Below are 17919 nucleotides of genomic sequence, written 5' to 3'. Positions count from 1 at the left end.
AGACTCTGACCTCGTTGTGGTAGACGACATAGAGAAGCTCTGGCATGTGGAGATGGAAGGTAAAGTCGTGGCAGCTCCCGAGTACTGCCACGCAAACTTCACCTACTATTTCACAAAAGCATTCTGGTCAGACCCGGTGCTTGTGAAAGTACTCGAAGGGAAACGCCCGTGTTACTTCAACACAGGGGTGATGGTAGTTGACGTAAACAAATGGAGGAAAGGATCATACACACAGAAGGTGGAAGAGTGGATGACGATTCAGAAGCAAAAGAGAATATACCATTTGGGATCACTGCCTCCGTTTCTGCTCATTTTCGCGGGTGATATAAAAGCGGTTAACCATAGGTGGAACCAGCACGGTCTCGGAGGGGATAATTTCGAAGGAAGATGTAGAACGTTGCATCCTGGTCCGATAAGTCTTCTTCATTGGAGCGGGAAAGGAAAGCCATGGCTGAGACTAGATTCAAGAAAGCCTTGCATCGTTGATCATCTATGGGCTCCATATGATCTATACCGTTCATCAAGACATTCGTTAGAAGAGTAGAGGGCAAAAAGACAAAAACATTTTAAACCATGGCACATAAATAGGAGAGGAGAAGATATACAACAAGAAAGCAGGGTTTTTTTTTAGCGACGAGATCAAATAGAGGCAAAAAAATGTTCATTACGAGTGAAAGAAAGTGTAATGTTAACACAATACATTGTGCATTTGAGAGCTCAGTGTGTGTTTCAGCACAAAAGATGGTATTATCATCATCATCATCATTTTTTTTTGTCACTCTCTTTGATTCAACCTTTAGAATATTCCGCGTGTAATGTACATAGGTACAAACAAAAATTGGAGGATTCAATTCATTCCTTTTTTTTTTTTGTTTTAAATTCAAAATCTCTCTAGTAGTAACTGATACTAGTAAAAAAACAGAGCAAAGATTCATCTAGATTCTTTAGAAATCATCGAAATTTCGAAACTTTATCACAAAAACAAAACGATCAAACACAGAAACAAGCTCCACCGTTTCGAAGTCAGCGTAACCAATTATTTACCAGAATAAGGCGATACAGAGACGTCTCGATTCTGAAGGATTGCTTCTCTTCGATACAGTTATAACCTTCTCTCTCTGCTCTGGTCGGAAGAAGATTCTGAAGGATCGCCCGATTCGATTTGTATCGTCCGGGGAAGAATAAATGTGTTTCCTTTTTGTTAAATCTGTAAAAAAGGCGATTTTTTTTTTTTTTTTTTTGTTAGTGAGAATGAGTTGGATGGAGACAATGGTGGTGGGACGCCCATGTCCTTTGGAAAGTTAATTAAATTTGTTGTGTAAATCTTTTGAAGTAATCAAATCTATTTTGTTTAATTTATTATTACATCAAAATCTTAAAAATTTGGTCAATTGACGGATAAAAAAAGGAAGCTTTTTTGCTTTTGCTTGCTTCTCTCTCTCTCTCTCTCTCTCTTTCTTCTTCTTCTTCTTCTTCTTCTTCTTCTTCTTCTTCTTCGTTTCAATCCCTAAATTGTGTATCTTCTTCGTTGCAAATCACCTCTACAAGGATAATGGTGACGGTCAAGAATTGAGACTCGTTATAAGTGAAGTCTAATTAATCGCCACACAAACCATTTGAACCCTTCCGAGCTCTGTCTCGCAATCTCCGTCCTTGTTAAAGTAAAGGGTCTTGCTGCTTCTCTCTTTTTCGTTCGTCTCTCTGTTTGCTTCGATGGATATGGAGAGGTAATCTTTTGAATAAACATATCCATTTTTGCTGATTTGTGTTTCGTTATGTTTCCTTGGAATTTTATTTCTTCTTCTGGAGTTGTTGGCTTGCAATTGGGTTAGATGTGAGGTTTTTGATTTATATGCACTTCACTGCTTTGTTTGATTCTCTTTTCTCATTGTTTCTTCTTTTAAAGTTTTCCATTTTAGCTATTTTTGTTACATAAGAAAGCAAGAATGTGTAAAAATGATTTAGAGATCTAAGCTTAATGGGATGAGATCGATTAGTAGTGTCTTCCAATCCAATTCAGTACCAACCTGTATCGGTTTTGTATTTACCGTTTCTGTGCCTGTCTGTGTCCAACATTTATTCCTTCTCATTTCATTTTTTTTTTCTGTAGTACTCACATGGCACTGAAGGCTAATTAATTGTTCCTAGAATAACGTCTAGTTAGGTTTTAGCATCATTAACATTGGTTGGATAGTAGATAACTGTCGTTTACTTGTTGTTTTGATGCAGTGCAGATACTGAGCCTAACAACATGGTTGTCAAAGCTTACCCATTAGGTATGCGGATTATGAATAACAATGGCATTGGTGAAGATGAAGGAGACTCTGGAGTTGAACCGTATATTGGACTAGAGTTTGACACTGCAGAGGAAGCAAGGGACTACTACAATTCTTATGCTACGAGGACTGGTTTTAAGGTTAGGACGGGTCAGTTGTATAGATCGAGGACCGATGGAACAGTTTCTTCGAGGAGGTTTGTTTGCTCTAAAGAAGGTTTTCAGCTTAATTCAAGAACCGGGTGTCCTGCGTTTATCAGAGTGCAGCGACGAGATCCTGGGAAATGGGTTCTTGACCAGATTCAGAAGGAGCACAACCACGAGCTTGGAGGTCAAGTAGAAGAGACTACTCCTCGTCCTTCAGTACAACAGAGAGCACCTGCTTCCACGAAGCTAGGCATATCTGTTCCACATAGACCCAAGATGAAAGTTGTTGATGAAGCTGATAAAGGAAGGTCATGCCCTTCTGGTGTGATCTCTTTTAAGCGCTTCAAAGGAGCTGAAGAGAGTGATGTGCAAACGCAGCCCAAGGCTACTGAACCTTATGCAGGGTTGGAGTTCAGCTCAGCTAACGAAGCGTGCCAGTTTTATCAAGCGTATGCAGAAGTTGTAGGTTTTAGAGTTCGGATAGGTCAGTTGTTTCGATCAAAAGTAGACGGATCAATCACATCAAGAAGATTTGTCTGTTCAAAAGAAGGGTTTCAGCATCCTTCGAGAATGGGCTGTGGAGCTTACATGAGGATCAAAAGACAAGACTCTGGAGGTTGGATAGTGGATCGTCTCAATAAAGATCATAATCATGAGCTTGAACCGGGAAAGAAGAATGCTGGTATGAAAAAAATAACAGAAGATGTGACACGAGGGTTGGATTCTGTGGATCTTATTGAACTAAACGACTTCAGCCATCACATCAGTAAAGCCAGAGAAAACACCATAGGAAAGGAATGGTATCCATTGCTTTTTGATTACTTTCAGTCAAAACAGGCAGAAGACATGGGATTCTTTTACGCCGTCGAGCTTGATGGTAACGGAAGCTGTATGAGTATTTTTTGGGCAGATAGCAGATCAAGGTTTGCCTGCAGTCAGTTTGGTGATGCTGTTGTTTTTGATACTTCATATAGAAAAGGAGAATACTCTGTTCCGTTTGCTATGTTTATTGGTTTTAATCACCATAGGCAACCCGTGCTTCTCGGGGGTGCCTTAGTTGCTGATGAATCTAAAGAGGCTTTCTCATGGTTGTTTCAGACATGGCTTCGTGCCATGTCAGGGCGTCGTCCCAGATCTATTGTAGCTGATCAAGACTTGCCTATCCAACAAGCTGTGGCTCAAGTCTTTCCCGGGGCACATCACCGGTTCTCAGCGTGGCAGATAAGGTCCAAAGAACGAGAAAATCTCAGGTCATTCCCGAATGAATTCAAGTACGAGTACGAGAAGTGTTTATACCAGTCGCAGACAACGGTTGAGTTTGACACTATGTGGAGTGCTTTGGTAAACAAGTACGGCCTTACGGATAACATGTGGCTCAGAGAAATATATGAAAAACGAGAGAATTGGGTACCGGCATATCTAAGAGCCAGTTTCTTTGGTGGAATCCCTGTAAACGGCACCTTCGAGCCATTTTACGGAACTTCTCTTAGTTCTCTAACGTCTCTCAGGGAGTTCATCTCGCGGTATGAGCAAGGACTAGAGCAGCGCCGTGAAGAGGAACGGAAAGAGGATTTCAATTCTTATAACTTGCAGCCGTTTCTACAGACGAAAGAACCCGTTGAAGAACAATGCAGAAGGTTGTACACGCTCACCATTTTCAGGATTTTCCAGAGCGAGCTTGCTCAGTCTTATAATTACCTTGGTTTAAAGACCTATGAGGAAGGAGCTATCAGCAGGTTTCTGGTGAGGAAATGTGGGAACGAGAATGAGAAACACGCTGTAACTTTCAGTGCATCGAATCTCAATGCAAGCTGCAGTTGTCAGATGTTTGAGTACGAAGGACTTCTCTGCAGACATATCTTGAAAGTGTTCAACCTCTTGGACATTCGAGAACTCCCATCTGGATATATACTGCATCGGTGGACCAAAAACGCGGAGTTTGGGTTTGTACGCGATGTAGAATCAGGCGTGACTTCTCAGGACCTTAAGGCCTTGATGATCTGGAGCCTGAGGGAAGCAGCTTCAAAGTATATAGAGTTTGGGACATCTTCTCTGGAGAAGTATAAGCTTGCATATGAGATCATGCGCGAGGGTGGGAAGAAACTGTGTTGGCAGAGATGAGGAAACCAAGTAAGGTCATTGTCCTGATTCTCTTTTGTTTCTCGAGTTTATAATCTTCAAAAGTGTGGGTAGTAGCGAGGTTGTTTTTCTGTTCTTGTCCTTGTCAGTTTCTCTCATTTGAGTTGTGTTGTTGCCTCATCGGCTGCAAACTTCTCCCTCTGTTCTGCCTCCTTATGAATTCACACTATTTCATTTATGTCTGAGCTCTTGGAATCATTTTGCCATTAGATTCAAGTTTATAGTTTAGCAGTTAATGACGTTCGGGCTTATATATCTGTATAAAGGATTGATACAGTTTCATGTGACATAGCTAACCAGTCGACATATTCCGAAATGAGTTTGCCGTGAACCAGAGGGGCTTTGTATCTATAGTCCCTCATTTATCTATTTTCTTCAAGGCTTCCTTTGCTCTGTTACAGATTGAAAAACAAGAAGACGATGAAGCCTTACTTTATTAGTGAAGATGAAATTCGGGCCGCCAGTGTAAATCCTAACCCTTCTGTTAACTTAAAATCATCAGACAAGGCGGTGGCAGTGGTCGTCAAAGTCGTGTGGCCAGTTGTATTCTTTCATAAAATCGGTGGGTTTATTAGTGACTACATGTATGTTCGTTCTCGTGTTTTGTTCACGTTTGTTTCCTAAAAAAAAATCCTAGGAAAGTGAAGAACCTACCAACTTAGAATTTTTGGAAGATTTGGAGTAGAAACTTAGGTCATGTAAAATCATTATCGAGTTCTCACTATCTATCGTATTGAACTTTTTGCAGCATGACTTTAGAACAACATTACATATATAAACAGAGAACTATACGATCCAAGATGGATATAATAATCTTTAACAAACAAAAAGGAAGTGACGAAAAGTTAGGAGAGGCAGAAGCGAATTAAGGAGAAAGAAACTTCAGTTTTCATTGACCAACCATTCGTTAATTATATAATAAACCTAGCAAAGGCTTTAGCTTAAACTAGATTTAAGACAATTTGTTATCTCATCACGCAGTAGTCTGATCATACCAGGATATTTAGATAGTTTTTTTTTTTCTGAACTTAACAACAAGGCACTGATGGGAATGTTTTGTTGGCTATATATATCTTTTAGAGAAAGCAGACTTCCTCGGCGGCTCTCTTTGCCATAAGAGGTAGGTGATACGAGGCTCTCTACGTATGTATCGGCCTCGAATCCAACACCTTCCTTGAACCCGCGAATTGTGATTATCCTCGATGCATCAGTCTTGAGGTTGTACAAGACCATGTCTCCATCAACGTCCAGGAGAAACTCTTGATCGTTCTTAGTTGAACATTGCGGTTTCATACACCAGAACAACAAGCTGGTCCGGATTCTGGTCCATGATTTAGCATCACCGTACTCATCCATCACCCACATATCATCGTGGTGATCGTAGCAACTATTGACCACACACAGACGTCCGTTAAGACTTGAAACCACAAAATTTAAGTCTTTCTTCGTATGGGAACAAGCAGAAACAGGCAATGGCATCTCTCGAAACTCCTCAGTATTTAGATCAAACGCTACGACTACTCGCTGGTTCCGGTTATCCTCCTCCTCCTGTACAAGAGTGAGCACCCAGTGAATGGCACCGTTTAAATGCACACCGCGAGTGCAGAAGGCTTTACTGAGTTTATAATAATGCAAAGAGCAGATCCGTCTCCATGAGTTTGCCTTCAAGGAGTAGACACTGGCGTCGAGAACATGTGGATTAGACCGACTAGTAACACCAAGTCTCACCACTTTGTCATCATGACTGAGATGATCGAAGCCAAATCCAAACGTTTGGAAACTATAAACTCCGTCTGGAGCGTCGTCATCTTCTTCTACGGGAGCGTCAGGTTATCCCTTGGAGTCTCCGGTGGTTGGGTTAAACAAGAAAACACAATCTTTTCTAGGATAAGATTCAATACCGATACCGATACACACTAAACCGTTGGATGATCCAATGATGGTGACCCAGTTTCTTCTACACTCATGTCTTGACACCTTCTTCATGTCGTCTTTTAGCGGATAATTGAGTTCCACGGCCGCTACTAATTCCCTAGTTCCTCCTCCTCCTCCTTCACATCCGTCACCGATCGAATCAACATCCAACGAGAATAGATTATACGTAGACACGATGATTTTCCGGTGGTTCGTTCGTTCTAGGTGACTCTTCACGAACCCCTGATCCGACGATAAAGAGTAAAACAGCTTCGAAACGCACCTGAATCGCCCTATCGATTTCGCCGGTAATCGGAGAATAATTTCCGTGATTATATCAAGAGGAAGAACGAGAGATTCACGTGAAGCTTTGTCCTCCTTGGTCTCTTCTTCGCCGCCGTCTTCATCTACTCTTTTCGCCGCCTCCATTGTCGCTTTCGTAAAACGTCGTTGCTCGTCTGGTGTTACTCTTCTACTCTTCTTCACTGTGAACCTGAAACCTAAACATTGGATCCGGTTCTTATTCGGTTTTCTCAAAATCGATTTTAGTCCCAATTTCCCGGTTTAATAGTCAGACCGGAGATTTACATTTTTTTTCTTACTGATTTAGATACCAAATCATACAACTACGTACACTACAATTTGCCATTCCGCGGTATTATTAATTTTCATCTCTCTCGATGATACATATTACAATGTGAATACTAAATTTGTGTTTCTGAACTAAAACCATGCACATCTGAATGTTATCTATCTTTTAGAGAGAGAGAGCAGAGAGCAGAGAGCAGAGACTTCTTTAGCTTTTCTATCCCATATAATAAGAGTTTGGTGATATGAGGCTCTCTAGGTATGTATTGGCTTCGAACCCGTCGCTGAGCTTAACACCGCGAATTCTCAGAACACTCGATGCAGCGGTCTCAAAGTTGTACAACACCATGCCTCCATCAAGCTCCAGAAGAACCTCTTCATCGTTATTAGTCGAACACTGCGGCTTCATCGACCTATACAGCCAGCTGATCCTGATTCTGCTCCATGATTTAGCTTCACCGTACTCATACATCACCCATATGTCATCGTGCTCCTCGTAGCAACTATTGACAACACACAGACATCCGTTGAGACAACCGACCACGAAGTTTCTAAACCTATGTTGACAATCCTCAGCTTCATCAGGCAATGGCATCTCTCGAAACTCCTCTGTTCGAAGGTCAAATGCTACGACCACTCTTTGGTTATTATGGCTAGTCTGTGTGAACACCCAGTGAATCGCACCGTTGAAATGCACACCTGACGTGTAGAAGCCATCGTTGTGCTCATAATTCAAACTGCAGATCCTTCTCCATGAGTCTGCTTTCAAAGAATACACACTAGCATCGAAAACATCGTCGCTACTAGCAACAAGCTTCACCACTTTGTAATCGTCAGTGAGATCATCGAAACCAAATCCATTACTTTGGAAATTATCTATTCCGTGTGGTATAGTTTCAGGTAATCTCTTGGAATCTCCGGTGGTTGGATTATACAAGAAAACAACACCTTCACCAGGAGAGATGCACACTAAACCATTGGAAGATCCAACGATCTCAACCCAGTTTCTTCTATAAGGTTTCACATTCAGCGTCAGCATCACACGACGATCATCTTCGTCAACACCATCAGACTGATGATCCCTAACGTAACTCCTAATCATCTCAGAGAAAAGACTCGCATCGTCCTTAAGCGGATAATTGAGTTCTGTAGCCGCTAAATCCCTAATTCCTTCACAGCATCCAATCGAATCGAAATCTAAAGAGTAGAGATTATGCGAAGATACGATAAGCCTGCGGTGGAGAGATCGTACGGCTTCGTTTCGGAGGATTAGATCGAGATGACTCTTCGCGAACCTAGGGTTCGACGATAAAGAGCAAAAGAGCTTTGACACGCACCTGAATCGCCCGACCGATTTCGCCGGTAATCGGAGAAGAATTTCTGTGATGATCTCTGGAGGAAGAACGAGAGATTCTAGATAAGCTTTGTCGCTGGTCTCTACTTCTCCGCCGTCGTCGTCATCTTCTCTCCATCTTCCTCTCTTCGTCGCCTCCATTATCGCTTCCCACAGCAACTGGATCGCTTTCATCGTTTGTGTCTGGTTGCTCTCTGCTATGAACCGCAAATCTTAATCTAAACCGGTAAACACTGGATCCGGGTCTAATTTCGGTTTTAATTAACTCCCAATTTCCCGGTTAAATAGGTAAACCGAGTTCTTGAGCTATAACTATTTGCTCTATACAAAACAAATTATTTTCTCTTAAAATTAAGATATGGAATTTTGTTTAATTTAGTGAATCAATTTGTTCTGATTTAATTTGATTTGAAAAAATCAAATCCAATTTTTTTTTTCTTTGTAAAAACAGTTTTAACTTTTACTTTCCAATTTTTTATCCTAATTAACTTTTCCCTAAAGTGATCGTTAATGTGTGTTAATGCGGAGGGATGGACACTCATGCTTAGTCGTTTACTTTCATCACTCTCTTCCGTTTGTAAGATATGTGATCATCATGATCGAGCTTGCAGAAACGTGAAAGACACAAAACAATTTAACGAGTTCAAATCTCCAATGCGGAGACCCTACATCTCGCCGGGAGTTTTTATTAGCTCCCGGAAATCCACTAGAATCATCGTCTTCATCTCTTTTACAAGTGGTACGTAGGCAAACCTAAGTTTGTGTGTATCTTTTGATCACTTTGGATCATTCACATTCGAATAACGGAGATAACCCTAACCCTAATCTTGGTGTTGAAGAAAAGGGTGGTTGAGAAGCTGTGAAGCTGTCCACCTCTCGCTAGCTTTCTTACGTAAACAGCAGTCGATGAAACTCTTCAACTCGTCAGAGCATTCTTCGGGGGCTTTCGGTGGTTCTCCAAAGCACACGGCGCATATTATCGCGGCCTGGTCTGGTTTCTGTCCTTGAGGAAGCAGCGGGTAGTAACCCACCAAGATCTCGAGCATCGTAAGCCCAAAACTCCATATATCTCCTGCATAAACGTTCGATCTGTCTTCTTCTGTAACACCTTCAGCTTCGCTGTCTAGTCTTTCGGGACTCATGTAAGCGTACGTCCCCACGAACGAGTTGCACTTGTTTAAAGACTTGGCCACGATCTTGCTTACTCCAAAGTCTGCGATTTTGACTTCTTCTTTCGAGCTACGTAGCAAATTTGCTGGCTTGATATCTCTATGAACGATCTTGAGCTCGTGCAAGTAATTTAAACCTTGTAAAATCTGACGAGCCATCAAAGCTAGTTGATCCTCTGTAACGACTTTGCCGCGTAGAGACTCTAGCGTGCCGAGATCCATGTAGTCCATCAAAATAGATACTTCTCCGGAAGTATTCTGGAAGATGTCGTGACACTTTACGATGCTAGAAGAGTTGACGAGACGGAGGATCTCGATCTCGCGGAGGAGTTGCTGGCGGGAAGTTGAATCCATGTCTTCTTTGATCTTCTTCAAGGCGTAGATCTCTGAGGTTGTCTTGTTCTTAACTTTGAATACGGTTCCGCCGTTTCCGCTACCGAGAACATTGATCCTATCCAGATCGGTAGTTGAGATGTTGTTGCTTGCACAGGAAGTAACCATTGAAGCGGCAGCGATGGGGAAATAGCTGGGGAAAGTAGGTGGAGTAGTGGTGGGAGGTTGTAACTTGAGATTTAGGAATCCAGGATTTCTAACAAGAACCATCGTGTTGTTGCTCGAAGGATGGATCTTGAAGAGGTTTGGTTTTTTTTTCTTTCTGAGAGAGTTAGTTTGGTTTCTGAATAATGACCGTCTCTGTTACTAAATTGATTGATATATACACAAATCCTATTCCCACTTCCATCTCGAAATAGGATAAATTGTTTCTTATTCGTATTTGTATTTCCATCTCGAGATAGGACAAATTGATATATACACAAATCCTATTCTGTCTATGAAATTTATATATCTAAAAACTTGTGATTTATTAAACATATCTATCATATACTCTATTCTGTTTTCTTAACATTTATCACATAGCTTATTTATTTAATTTTTCTAAAATATCAAACCACGTGAAAAAATTGTAATTTTATTATAAATATAAAGAGATTATTAGTGACAAATATCCCCTAACTAACATAACAATGTTAAGTCTGAAATTAACTAATTAAGTCCCCCATGCATCAAACTCTAGAAGAGAGCCTCCATTTTTATGGAAGTGTGCATGAAACCAAAATTCGGATCCTGCTCCATGATCTCGCTACACGTGCACTCGTTCACCACCCATGAGGCCAGCCACCACTACAACGTCATTAGTCAAAGCCTATTCTTCAATCCGTTGATTTCCAACCTTTACCATAAGACTTGGGTGATATGAGTCTCTCTAGTCTCTACATACTTATTATTGGCCTCGAATGCGCCACTAAGCTGATTCCTAGCAAATTCTCTTATTCCTACTAAAGTTTACACTACCTAGTACCAAGTTATGAGATTCTTGATTTGAGTAAAGATAGAACAGATATTGTAATTTGTGCCTAGTTAAGTTGTGCCTATCTATAAGTATAAGAACAGATAGTGTTAGTTCTCTAATAGAACAGAGTTAATTTCACTCTAGTGTAAAGTTCTATTATGAGAATCTTAATTTGGGTAACAATTTTGATGAGTACAGATACAGTATGTGCCTAGTTAATTTCTGGTATGAGATTCTTAATCACATTGTTTTGTCCGCAAGTGTTTAGATAAACAAAACCAGTAATACAGAAAATGTTAACGGAGCCTAAGCTAACGAAATCATATCTTCACTAATCATAATTAAAAAAAAAAAAAAACTCAGTGATTGGTTAACTTACTAAGGTTATCCATTGGTTTGTTTCTTCTGACTGAACATATTTTTTTCCAATGAGAATATCAACAAAAGTTAATTTGAGTGCAGAACTCGATAAAGCTTTTACTCAAAGACTCAGATTTTGGTGTTGACTCTTCTTTTTCTATTTACTGCTCTGCTATCATTGACTCTTGTATAGTACAAAATGTGGGGTTGTTTTGAAAATCAAATGGTAATAAAGTAAAAAGTAAAACAAACCAACACCATCTCTCTCTCAAGTCTCTGTCACACTCGCTTTATTTTAATTTTCTTTTCACTGATAGTGAAATTAACATTAGCTAGTAATGCTAAACAGTTAAAGAAGCTCCTCAATAACCATAATCTCGAATATGTTGCTGGCTAGACTCTGTTTTGACATGCAACATTAATAACTCCCAAGCTACTAAATCTCTTTTTCAAATCCTAAGAAAAAATAAAGAACAAAATAGAAGAAAGTGGTAAGAGCAATGCTACTTTCTCATTGGCTGTACCAAGAGAAAGGACATACATTAACTGTGTTCTGCTACCATTTCTCTCTCTCTCACTTTGATATCCCTCTCTCAATTCCTCTTGTTCGTATCACAATCAAAGAGAAGACTAGAAAGACTAGCTTCTTGGTAAGAATCTCTTCTCATGGTTCCCAAACTCTCTTAAATTTTCCTAGCTTTTCATATTTTTCACTAACTCCTCTGCTCTCTTTCTCTCCGTCTCTCTCTCACAGTTCCTACGACCTCCATGGCTTCCGGTGATGTTCTTCCTCGTTTCTTCAGTGTCTATTTTCCTCGTTTCTTCAGTGTCTATCTTTCCCATTACAGCTCTGACTCCTTGGTGAGTTTTTTTCTCTGTCTTGACTGGTCTTTTCATGGAAAAATCTGTTTTTTTTTGTGCATATGTTCTGTGGTGATGTGAGTGAGATCTGAACCAACATTGTAACTTTCTTTACTACTTAAAGCTTAAGATTTTATGTTTACATCAGACATGTTTGAATATGGTTGAGAATGAGTCAAAAAGTAGATATGTAGAGGCTTACTTTGCTCAGATTTTTCTTTAATGTTCAAATTTTTTTGAAGAAGAGGGTTGCTTGCTTGTACAAATCCCTAGTTTAACCGCATCTTGTAGGGTTTTTGAACTGTTTGTTAACCTTATTGTTTCTTTTTGGATGTTGAAAGCCTCGGCTGCAGACAGAGTCTCTGGTTTTTCTTTTTCTGCTGCTGATGAGTCAATTTTTGTGTGTTGAGCAGATGATACCAGTTTCGTACTACGAACACTTGCCGCGTCCGTTGCCCAAGACTGCCATTCTCATGGGAACTGGTGGAAAGATTTGGAAAGTAGCAATGAAGAGCAGGCAAGAGCAAGTGTATTTTGAACGAGGCTGGACCAATTTTGTGGCGGATAATGACCTCAAAGATGGTGAGTTCTTGAGTTTTGTCTTTGATGGTTACAGACGCTATGAAGTGAGTATATTCGGTCACGGAGGCTGCAAGGAGATTCGTGCAGCCGTTGAAGTGGAAGAAATCTCTGATGGGTCAGAGAGTGAGAACAATGAGGGTTCTCTTGAAAGCGTCATACTAGAAGAGGAAGAAGAGATCAATGATGCTGATCAGACAAAGAGTGACCCTGACTATTCTCCTGATAGTCCAGACACAACAACGATCTCTGTTGAATCTGCTGAGGTGTTCAATTAGTCCGCCACCACAAGCAGGAAGAGAGGTTATAAGAAACATTATCCTTAAAAACGTTTACTTGTTAGGATCAAACTCTTCTCTGTTTCAGCTTTGTTAGGATTAATTAAACTCTGTTTGAGTCTTGTTATTCTCACTCTTTGTACTCTCTCTCTCAATGAGTAGCACCTCTTAAACTTGCTTACTCTTGGGAATCTTGCTTCTCTTTTCTAATATGATCTAACTTTAAAATCAAAAAAGACACGGGGAGTTTTAATGAGTTCAGATCTCAACTCACTTATATATTCATCTCCATCATCTTTACAAGAGTTACATCAAAAACTTCGGTGTCTTTTGAATCACTCAGAGTTCTTGAAGATCTTGAAGCAGATTAAGAGCTTGATCAAGCCCTTAAGATATTCCCAGTTAGTTTTATAGGAGTAGTTAAAAACATTCTAATACAGAGAGCTTGGAAGATGATACTTATGATTGTTCATCCTCGAGCCTTTTTAAAGCCAATTCAGCTAGCCAGTGAACCGTTCTGCTCTGGCGACTCACTCCAACTGCACCAGAGAAAACATCGAAGTTCTCGAGCTCAGCCGTAGTTTCCAGAACTTTCTCGAGCTCTCTCTCCATACTCAAATCTCTGAACATCAGAACAGTCTCCACATCATCTTCCATCATCCATATCGCAAGCTCGACCACAAACCTCCTGATTCTTGGAACTTTGATCGCTGGCTTGTCATGCTTTTTCAATATCGAAACCAGTGAGTTCGCAAGTTCTAGCTTTGTGATCCCTGAATCCGTCAGAACAATGCTTGCTTCTTCTGAACTCATTAAGTTGAACACTTGTGCTGCTAATCCTAGCATCACTTCCAGTAATTTGTTGTCTCCTGATGTTATTGACTTCAACACCTGCAAGTAAACATAACAAGTTTTATATAGTTTTAAACATAACGAGGTTGGCACAGTTTTTGTTCCGACAGACATGCATACTCACCGTAGGCGCTGCTGTTTTAATGAATCTCAGGTCGGGAAAGCATTCATGTCCAGAATATATGCACAAGTTTCTCAAGACTCTAGCTGCATTGACACGGATCAAAGGAACTTCAAGTGCCTCCACGAGTCTTCCCAAGACTCCGAGCTTTAGAATGTGGACGCAGTTGCTTCTGCTCTCCAAAGCAAGCATCGCTATAGCTTCACCTGCAGCGATTCTGACTCGGCTCTCATTCTCATCCACATGTGTTTTTCTTTCCAAGAAGATGTTAAACAACTCTTTCAAGACACCTCCAGTAACACCAATTCTTTCCCGCGCATCAGCCTCAAGCGCGAGGAAGCTCAGGATCTCAATCCCTAACTTCTGTAGTTTTGGGTATCTCACTCCATGGCGCAGTATGTCTCTCAAGCTGCTGATTGTGAAGACGATTTCTGAGATCTCTCTCCTTAGACATTTCCCGGTGTTGCCACTTGTGCTTACTAACATTTTCACTAGCTGCAGGGACCGTTTCACTGTCTGGACTCGTGACAGAACCATATCTGCATTCTCTTCTTTCAAGAGTGTTACGTCTGTGTGCGTGAAGTCAATGATCTTTGGGAGAAGCCCTCTTGTGTTACCTATTTTTCCACAGTTGTCATGATCTCTGGATAATTTCTTTAGAATCAAAAGGCCCAAATTGTTGAACCTCCAGAAATCGTACTGTAGATGATGGTCGTGGAATATGTCCTTCTCTCCAATCTCATCAGGAGCTTCACCTAAAGATCTGGTGTTCTGTAACAGTGATGAAATCGATTCCATCGCACCAGAGATTCCGGCAACTCTGAGAGAGTTCTGTTTTTTGCCAGCGAGTTTTGAGAGTATCTCAGCTGAGGATCTCCTAATCTCTTCTTCTTGCATATCTTTCCAGTTCAGCATCTCCACCAACCTGGAGGATAAAAGTTCAGAATTTTCAATATTTATTGAAAGGAAGAGATCTGCTTCGTTTCATTTTCCAACCTGCAATCGCAATATAATAAAGTTCTCTACAAAATTTGACAATTTAACTTTGTAAAGAACAAACCTTTCAATGACGGGTAAGTTGATTCCAATCTTCTCAAGTGTATCCTCTGCGAACCGCTCATTTACCACAAACTGCCTAAGAATCCTAGCTCCAATGAGCTGTTCATCAGAACAGTTGGATCCCACAAGCTCCATAGCAAAGCTCACCATATCCATCTTCACACCATNGTAGGCGCTGCTGTTTTAATGAATCTCAGGTCGGGAAAGCATTCATGTCCAGAATATATGCACAAGTTTCTCAAGACTCTAGCTGCATTGACACGGATCAAAGGAACTTCAAGTGCCTCCACGAGTCTTCCCAAGACTCCGAGCTTTNCACAGACTTTGAGTACGCATCATAAAAGAATCTCTTGATCGAAACCATTCCAGTAACCCCAAACCCACACTCTCTAGTCACATTCTCAAGCAAGTTACACACACTAACCTCCCACTCCCAGTAAGCTTTCTCAGCAAGAAACAACAAAGCTTCAGCAAGCGAAAGCGAGTAAAAGATACTCAAAGCAGCTTGCCTGTTCCTTTTGTCCAAGTCTCCGTCTTGAACATCTCCGTAGTTGTGCCTTACGAGCTTGTAAGAAGACAGAGCCACACAAGAAATCGCTGACAAGAGCTGGAGCCAATAGAGAAGCCTGCTCACATAGCTGGAGATGTAAAGCCATCTCGCATAAGGAAGAAGAGGAACTTCTGAGTTCTTCCATGTCAGAGTGGTTCGACGATCAAAAGTCTCTTGCCGTCCGATTCCCGTCGTCGCTTCTCTCAGTCCGTTCTTAAAGACCCCATCGCTGCAGAGATACACAACCATTACTCAAACCTAAACCCTAAATCGAAATCGGTTTCAATTCGATTGAGCAAAAAAATAAAGAAAAAAAACCTGATTCGTTTTAGATTTCTGAGAAGTGAGATTGAGCTAGATCGTAGCACGCGGAAGCTACTGATTCCGACGCCGGATACAGTCCACGTTGCTTGGTGCTGCCACTCGAGCTCGTGGCTTCTGCTGAAGATTCGAGTGCCTTCGATGAGGAGAATGATGGTGATGAACCAAAAATCGGATTTTTCGAGTGTGATCGCGAATCCGCCGAGAAGAACCACCGTGGCCCAGATGAAACCTAGGGTTCCGAGGTTCGTGGCGATTTTCTCAAGGATCGCAAGGCGGAGAGCGAAGAGAGTGAGCTTTTGCTCCGGCGCGGGTGTCGTTGATCTGTGAAACGCGATCGCGGACGATACAGACGCTGCGTCTGCGGTTTCGCCGCTGTCTCCTTTCTCGACGCTGTTTCTATAATCCAAAACGGTGTCGCTTGAGCCTCTAGCTTCTTCCAATTTTTGGAGCTCCAATACCTATTTGAATTCAATATTAATTACTAATTTCTTCCCCTACCAAATGTTTTTTTAATTACGAGGCCAACCACACTTTTGGCTATTCTCTATAACAAAAAAAATATATATACATTGTACTAATAATATTTGCAGCAAACTTTCGAATGTTATTGTTTTGCTTATATGAAGTATATTGAAGATAGAGAGGGGTTGGTTAATATGAGCATTTGAAATTTGTTAATATGGAAACACCATGCAAATATATCACCATTAGAGCAAAACGAGGTATGTTGTAACATATTTACATTGATCAAATCGACGTGATCAATAGTGTTTTACAAATGTGTTGAAGATTAATCGAATGGTAACATAACATCTAATCAAACCTAAAGTGAAAATAAAAAGTGTGAAGAACAAAACTTGTATATTAATCTAGCTAGTTTCAAGAAGATTAAACCTGCAAATGGATGCTCCGATCATCCTCTCCAAAATTCTTGGAATCCATTAAACCTTGCGAGATTTTTTCCTTTTTGTTATTATCAACTTTTAATTAAGATTTTGTTGGATTATGGATACAAATGAGAGACGGCATGATTATCTATATATATATTGCATTTATTTGTGTGTTAGTCAAGAGACAAGGCAAAAAAAAAGTGTAGAAGAGAAGTCAACAATGAGGCGAAAATTGAAAAGGAAGTGTGCAAGAAAGTGTAACTTCAAATTGCTGTTTATTTTCTGTCACAAAATAATCATTAAGTCTTTCTAAAGCTTTGTTCTTCCAATCATTTTATTTATATCAACAAAGCGATCTTCTTGTATGTTTCTTACTTCTTCTTCGAAATCTTTAGGTTTATTGAAGAAATAATAATGTAACATTGACTTCGTGAGGTGTGTATATATATGTTGCTTGAATTGTGTTTTAAAAGCCGCCCCCAAACCCTTTTCTGTTGCCTTGTGAGTTGTGTGTTGTGTCACATACAAACCAAGCCCTATAATTAACGGTCCTAAATAAGCAAAACAAAAAGCTTATATATTAATCCGAAATTTTGATTTGCAAGATAACATACGTCGACCTCAAATGTAATAAGTGGATATGCAAGCATATATTCTCTGTTCACATAAGTCATGAATTATTGGAAATTAAGAGTTGAGGTACGCCACTAGAATAATATATGAAATCATCGTAGTTGTATAGTCCATATGAGGCGCTTGGTTATTGTTTATGGTGGTGACTTGGAAGTCCGGATTCTAGCATAACCCTCCCTGCCTCAAACTCAAAGCCTTATATTTGGGTCATCACCATTCATCACCCTATTAATTTATGAAATTATCTCTGTTTTTAATATTTTTCTTATAGTTAGCATGAGGAAAATATCTTGATCCATTTTTTCATCAAGAAATTGTCCCGAATAAAAAAGGGTCAATAATAAACATGTTCCGAAATTCTTGGAACTCAGATGCCACCAACCATCTATTGCTTTGTTTAGGATCAGTACTGCAATCATGAGGATGTGTTTCATGCTTGTTTGTGGAGGTGATAGAGTCTGCTATGTTCTCAGTA

The 17919-nt window shown here is 40.3% G+C and overlaps 6 protein-coding genes and 1 pseudogene across 11 annotated transcripts; 3 read left to right on the top strand and 4 right to left on the bottom strand.

Moving 5' to 3' along the window:
* LOC104721238 (probable galacturonosyltransferase-like 4) lies at positions 8 to 1023 on the top strand. The gene has a single exon (XM_010439209.2). The coding sequence runs from the start codon at positions 53 to 55 to the stop codon at positions 542 to 544; it is 492 nt and encodes a 163-aa protein (XP_010437511.1). The 5' UTR covers positions 8 to 52; the 3' UTR covers positions 545 to 1023.
* On the top strand, positions 1432 to 7108 carry LOC104720908 (protein FAR1-RELATED SEQUENCE 7-like). Of its 6 annotated transcripts, XR_002037720.1 has the most exons (4): positions 1432 to 1727; positions 2230 to 4552; positions 4963 to 5123; positions 5642 to 7108. XR_002037720.1 is itself a non-coding variant. In XM_010438973.1 (3 exons), the coding sequence occupies exons 1-2, from the start codon at positions 1714 to 1716 to the stop codon at positions 4541 to 4543; spliced, it is 2328 nt and encodes a 775-aa protein (XP_010437275.1). In that variant the 5' UTR covers positions 1432 to 1713; the 3' UTR covers positions 4544 to 4552; positions 4963 to 5285. The 6 variants fall into 6 exon arrangements, 5 of the variants coding, with proteins under 5 accessions (XP_010437275.1, XP_010437340.1, XP_010437206.1 ...); XM_010438973.1 differs by lacking the exon at positions 5642 to 7108 and having other exon boundaries at positions 4963 to 5285; XM_010439038.2 differs by lacking the exon at positions 5642 to 7108 and having other exon boundaries at positions 4942 to 5285.
* Positions 6365 to 6926, bottom strand: LOC109132684 (F-box/kelch-repeat protein At3g06240-like). Its single transcript, XM_019244700.1, has one exon. It carries the CDS (start codon positions 6902 to 6904, stop codon positions 6392 to 6394), a length of 513 nt encoding a protein of 170 aa, XP_019100245.1. The 5' UTR covers positions 6905 to 6926; the 3' UTR covers positions 6365 to 6391.
* LOC104720744 (F-box/kelch-repeat protein At3g06240-like) lies at positions 7094 to 8597 on the bottom strand. Its single transcript, XM_010438655.2, has one exon. The coding sequence runs from the start codon at positions 8589 to 8591 to the stop codon at positions 7281 to 7283; it is 1311 nt and encodes a 436-aa protein (XP_010436957.1). The 5' UTR covers positions 8592 to 8597; the 3' UTR covers positions 7094 to 7280.
* LOC104703631 (mitogen-activated protein kinase kinase 8-like) lies at positions 9239 to 10189 on the bottom strand. The gene has a single exon (XM_010419677.1). The coding sequence runs from the start codon at positions 10187 to 10189 to the stop codon at positions 9239 to 9241; it is 951 nt and encodes a 316-aa protein (XP_010417979.1).
* On the top strand, positions 11725 to 13239 carry LOC104720693 (B3 domain-containing protein At3g06220-like). The gene is made up of 3 exons (XM_010438592.2): positions 11725 to 11947; positions 12052 to 12158; positions 12572 to 13239. The coding sequence occupies exons 2-3, from the start codon at positions 12066 to 12068 to the stop codon at positions 13013 to 13015; spliced, it is 537 nt and encodes a 178-aa protein (XP_010436894.1). The 5' UTR covers positions 11725 to 11947; positions 12052 to 12065; the 3' UTR covers positions 13016 to 13239.
* Positions 13273 to 16863, bottom strand: LOC104720627 (annotated as a pseudogene).

Source organism: Camelina sativa, chromosome 1, assembly GCF_000633955.1.
Source record: "Camelina sativa cultivar DH55 chromosome 1, Cs, whole genome shotgun sequence".
Classification (NCBI taxonomy): Eukaryota; Viridiplantae; Streptophyta; class Magnoliopsida; order Brassicales; family Brassicaceae; genus Camelina; species Camelina sativa.
This window is presented reverse-complemented; position numbering and strand designations above follow the sequence as displayed.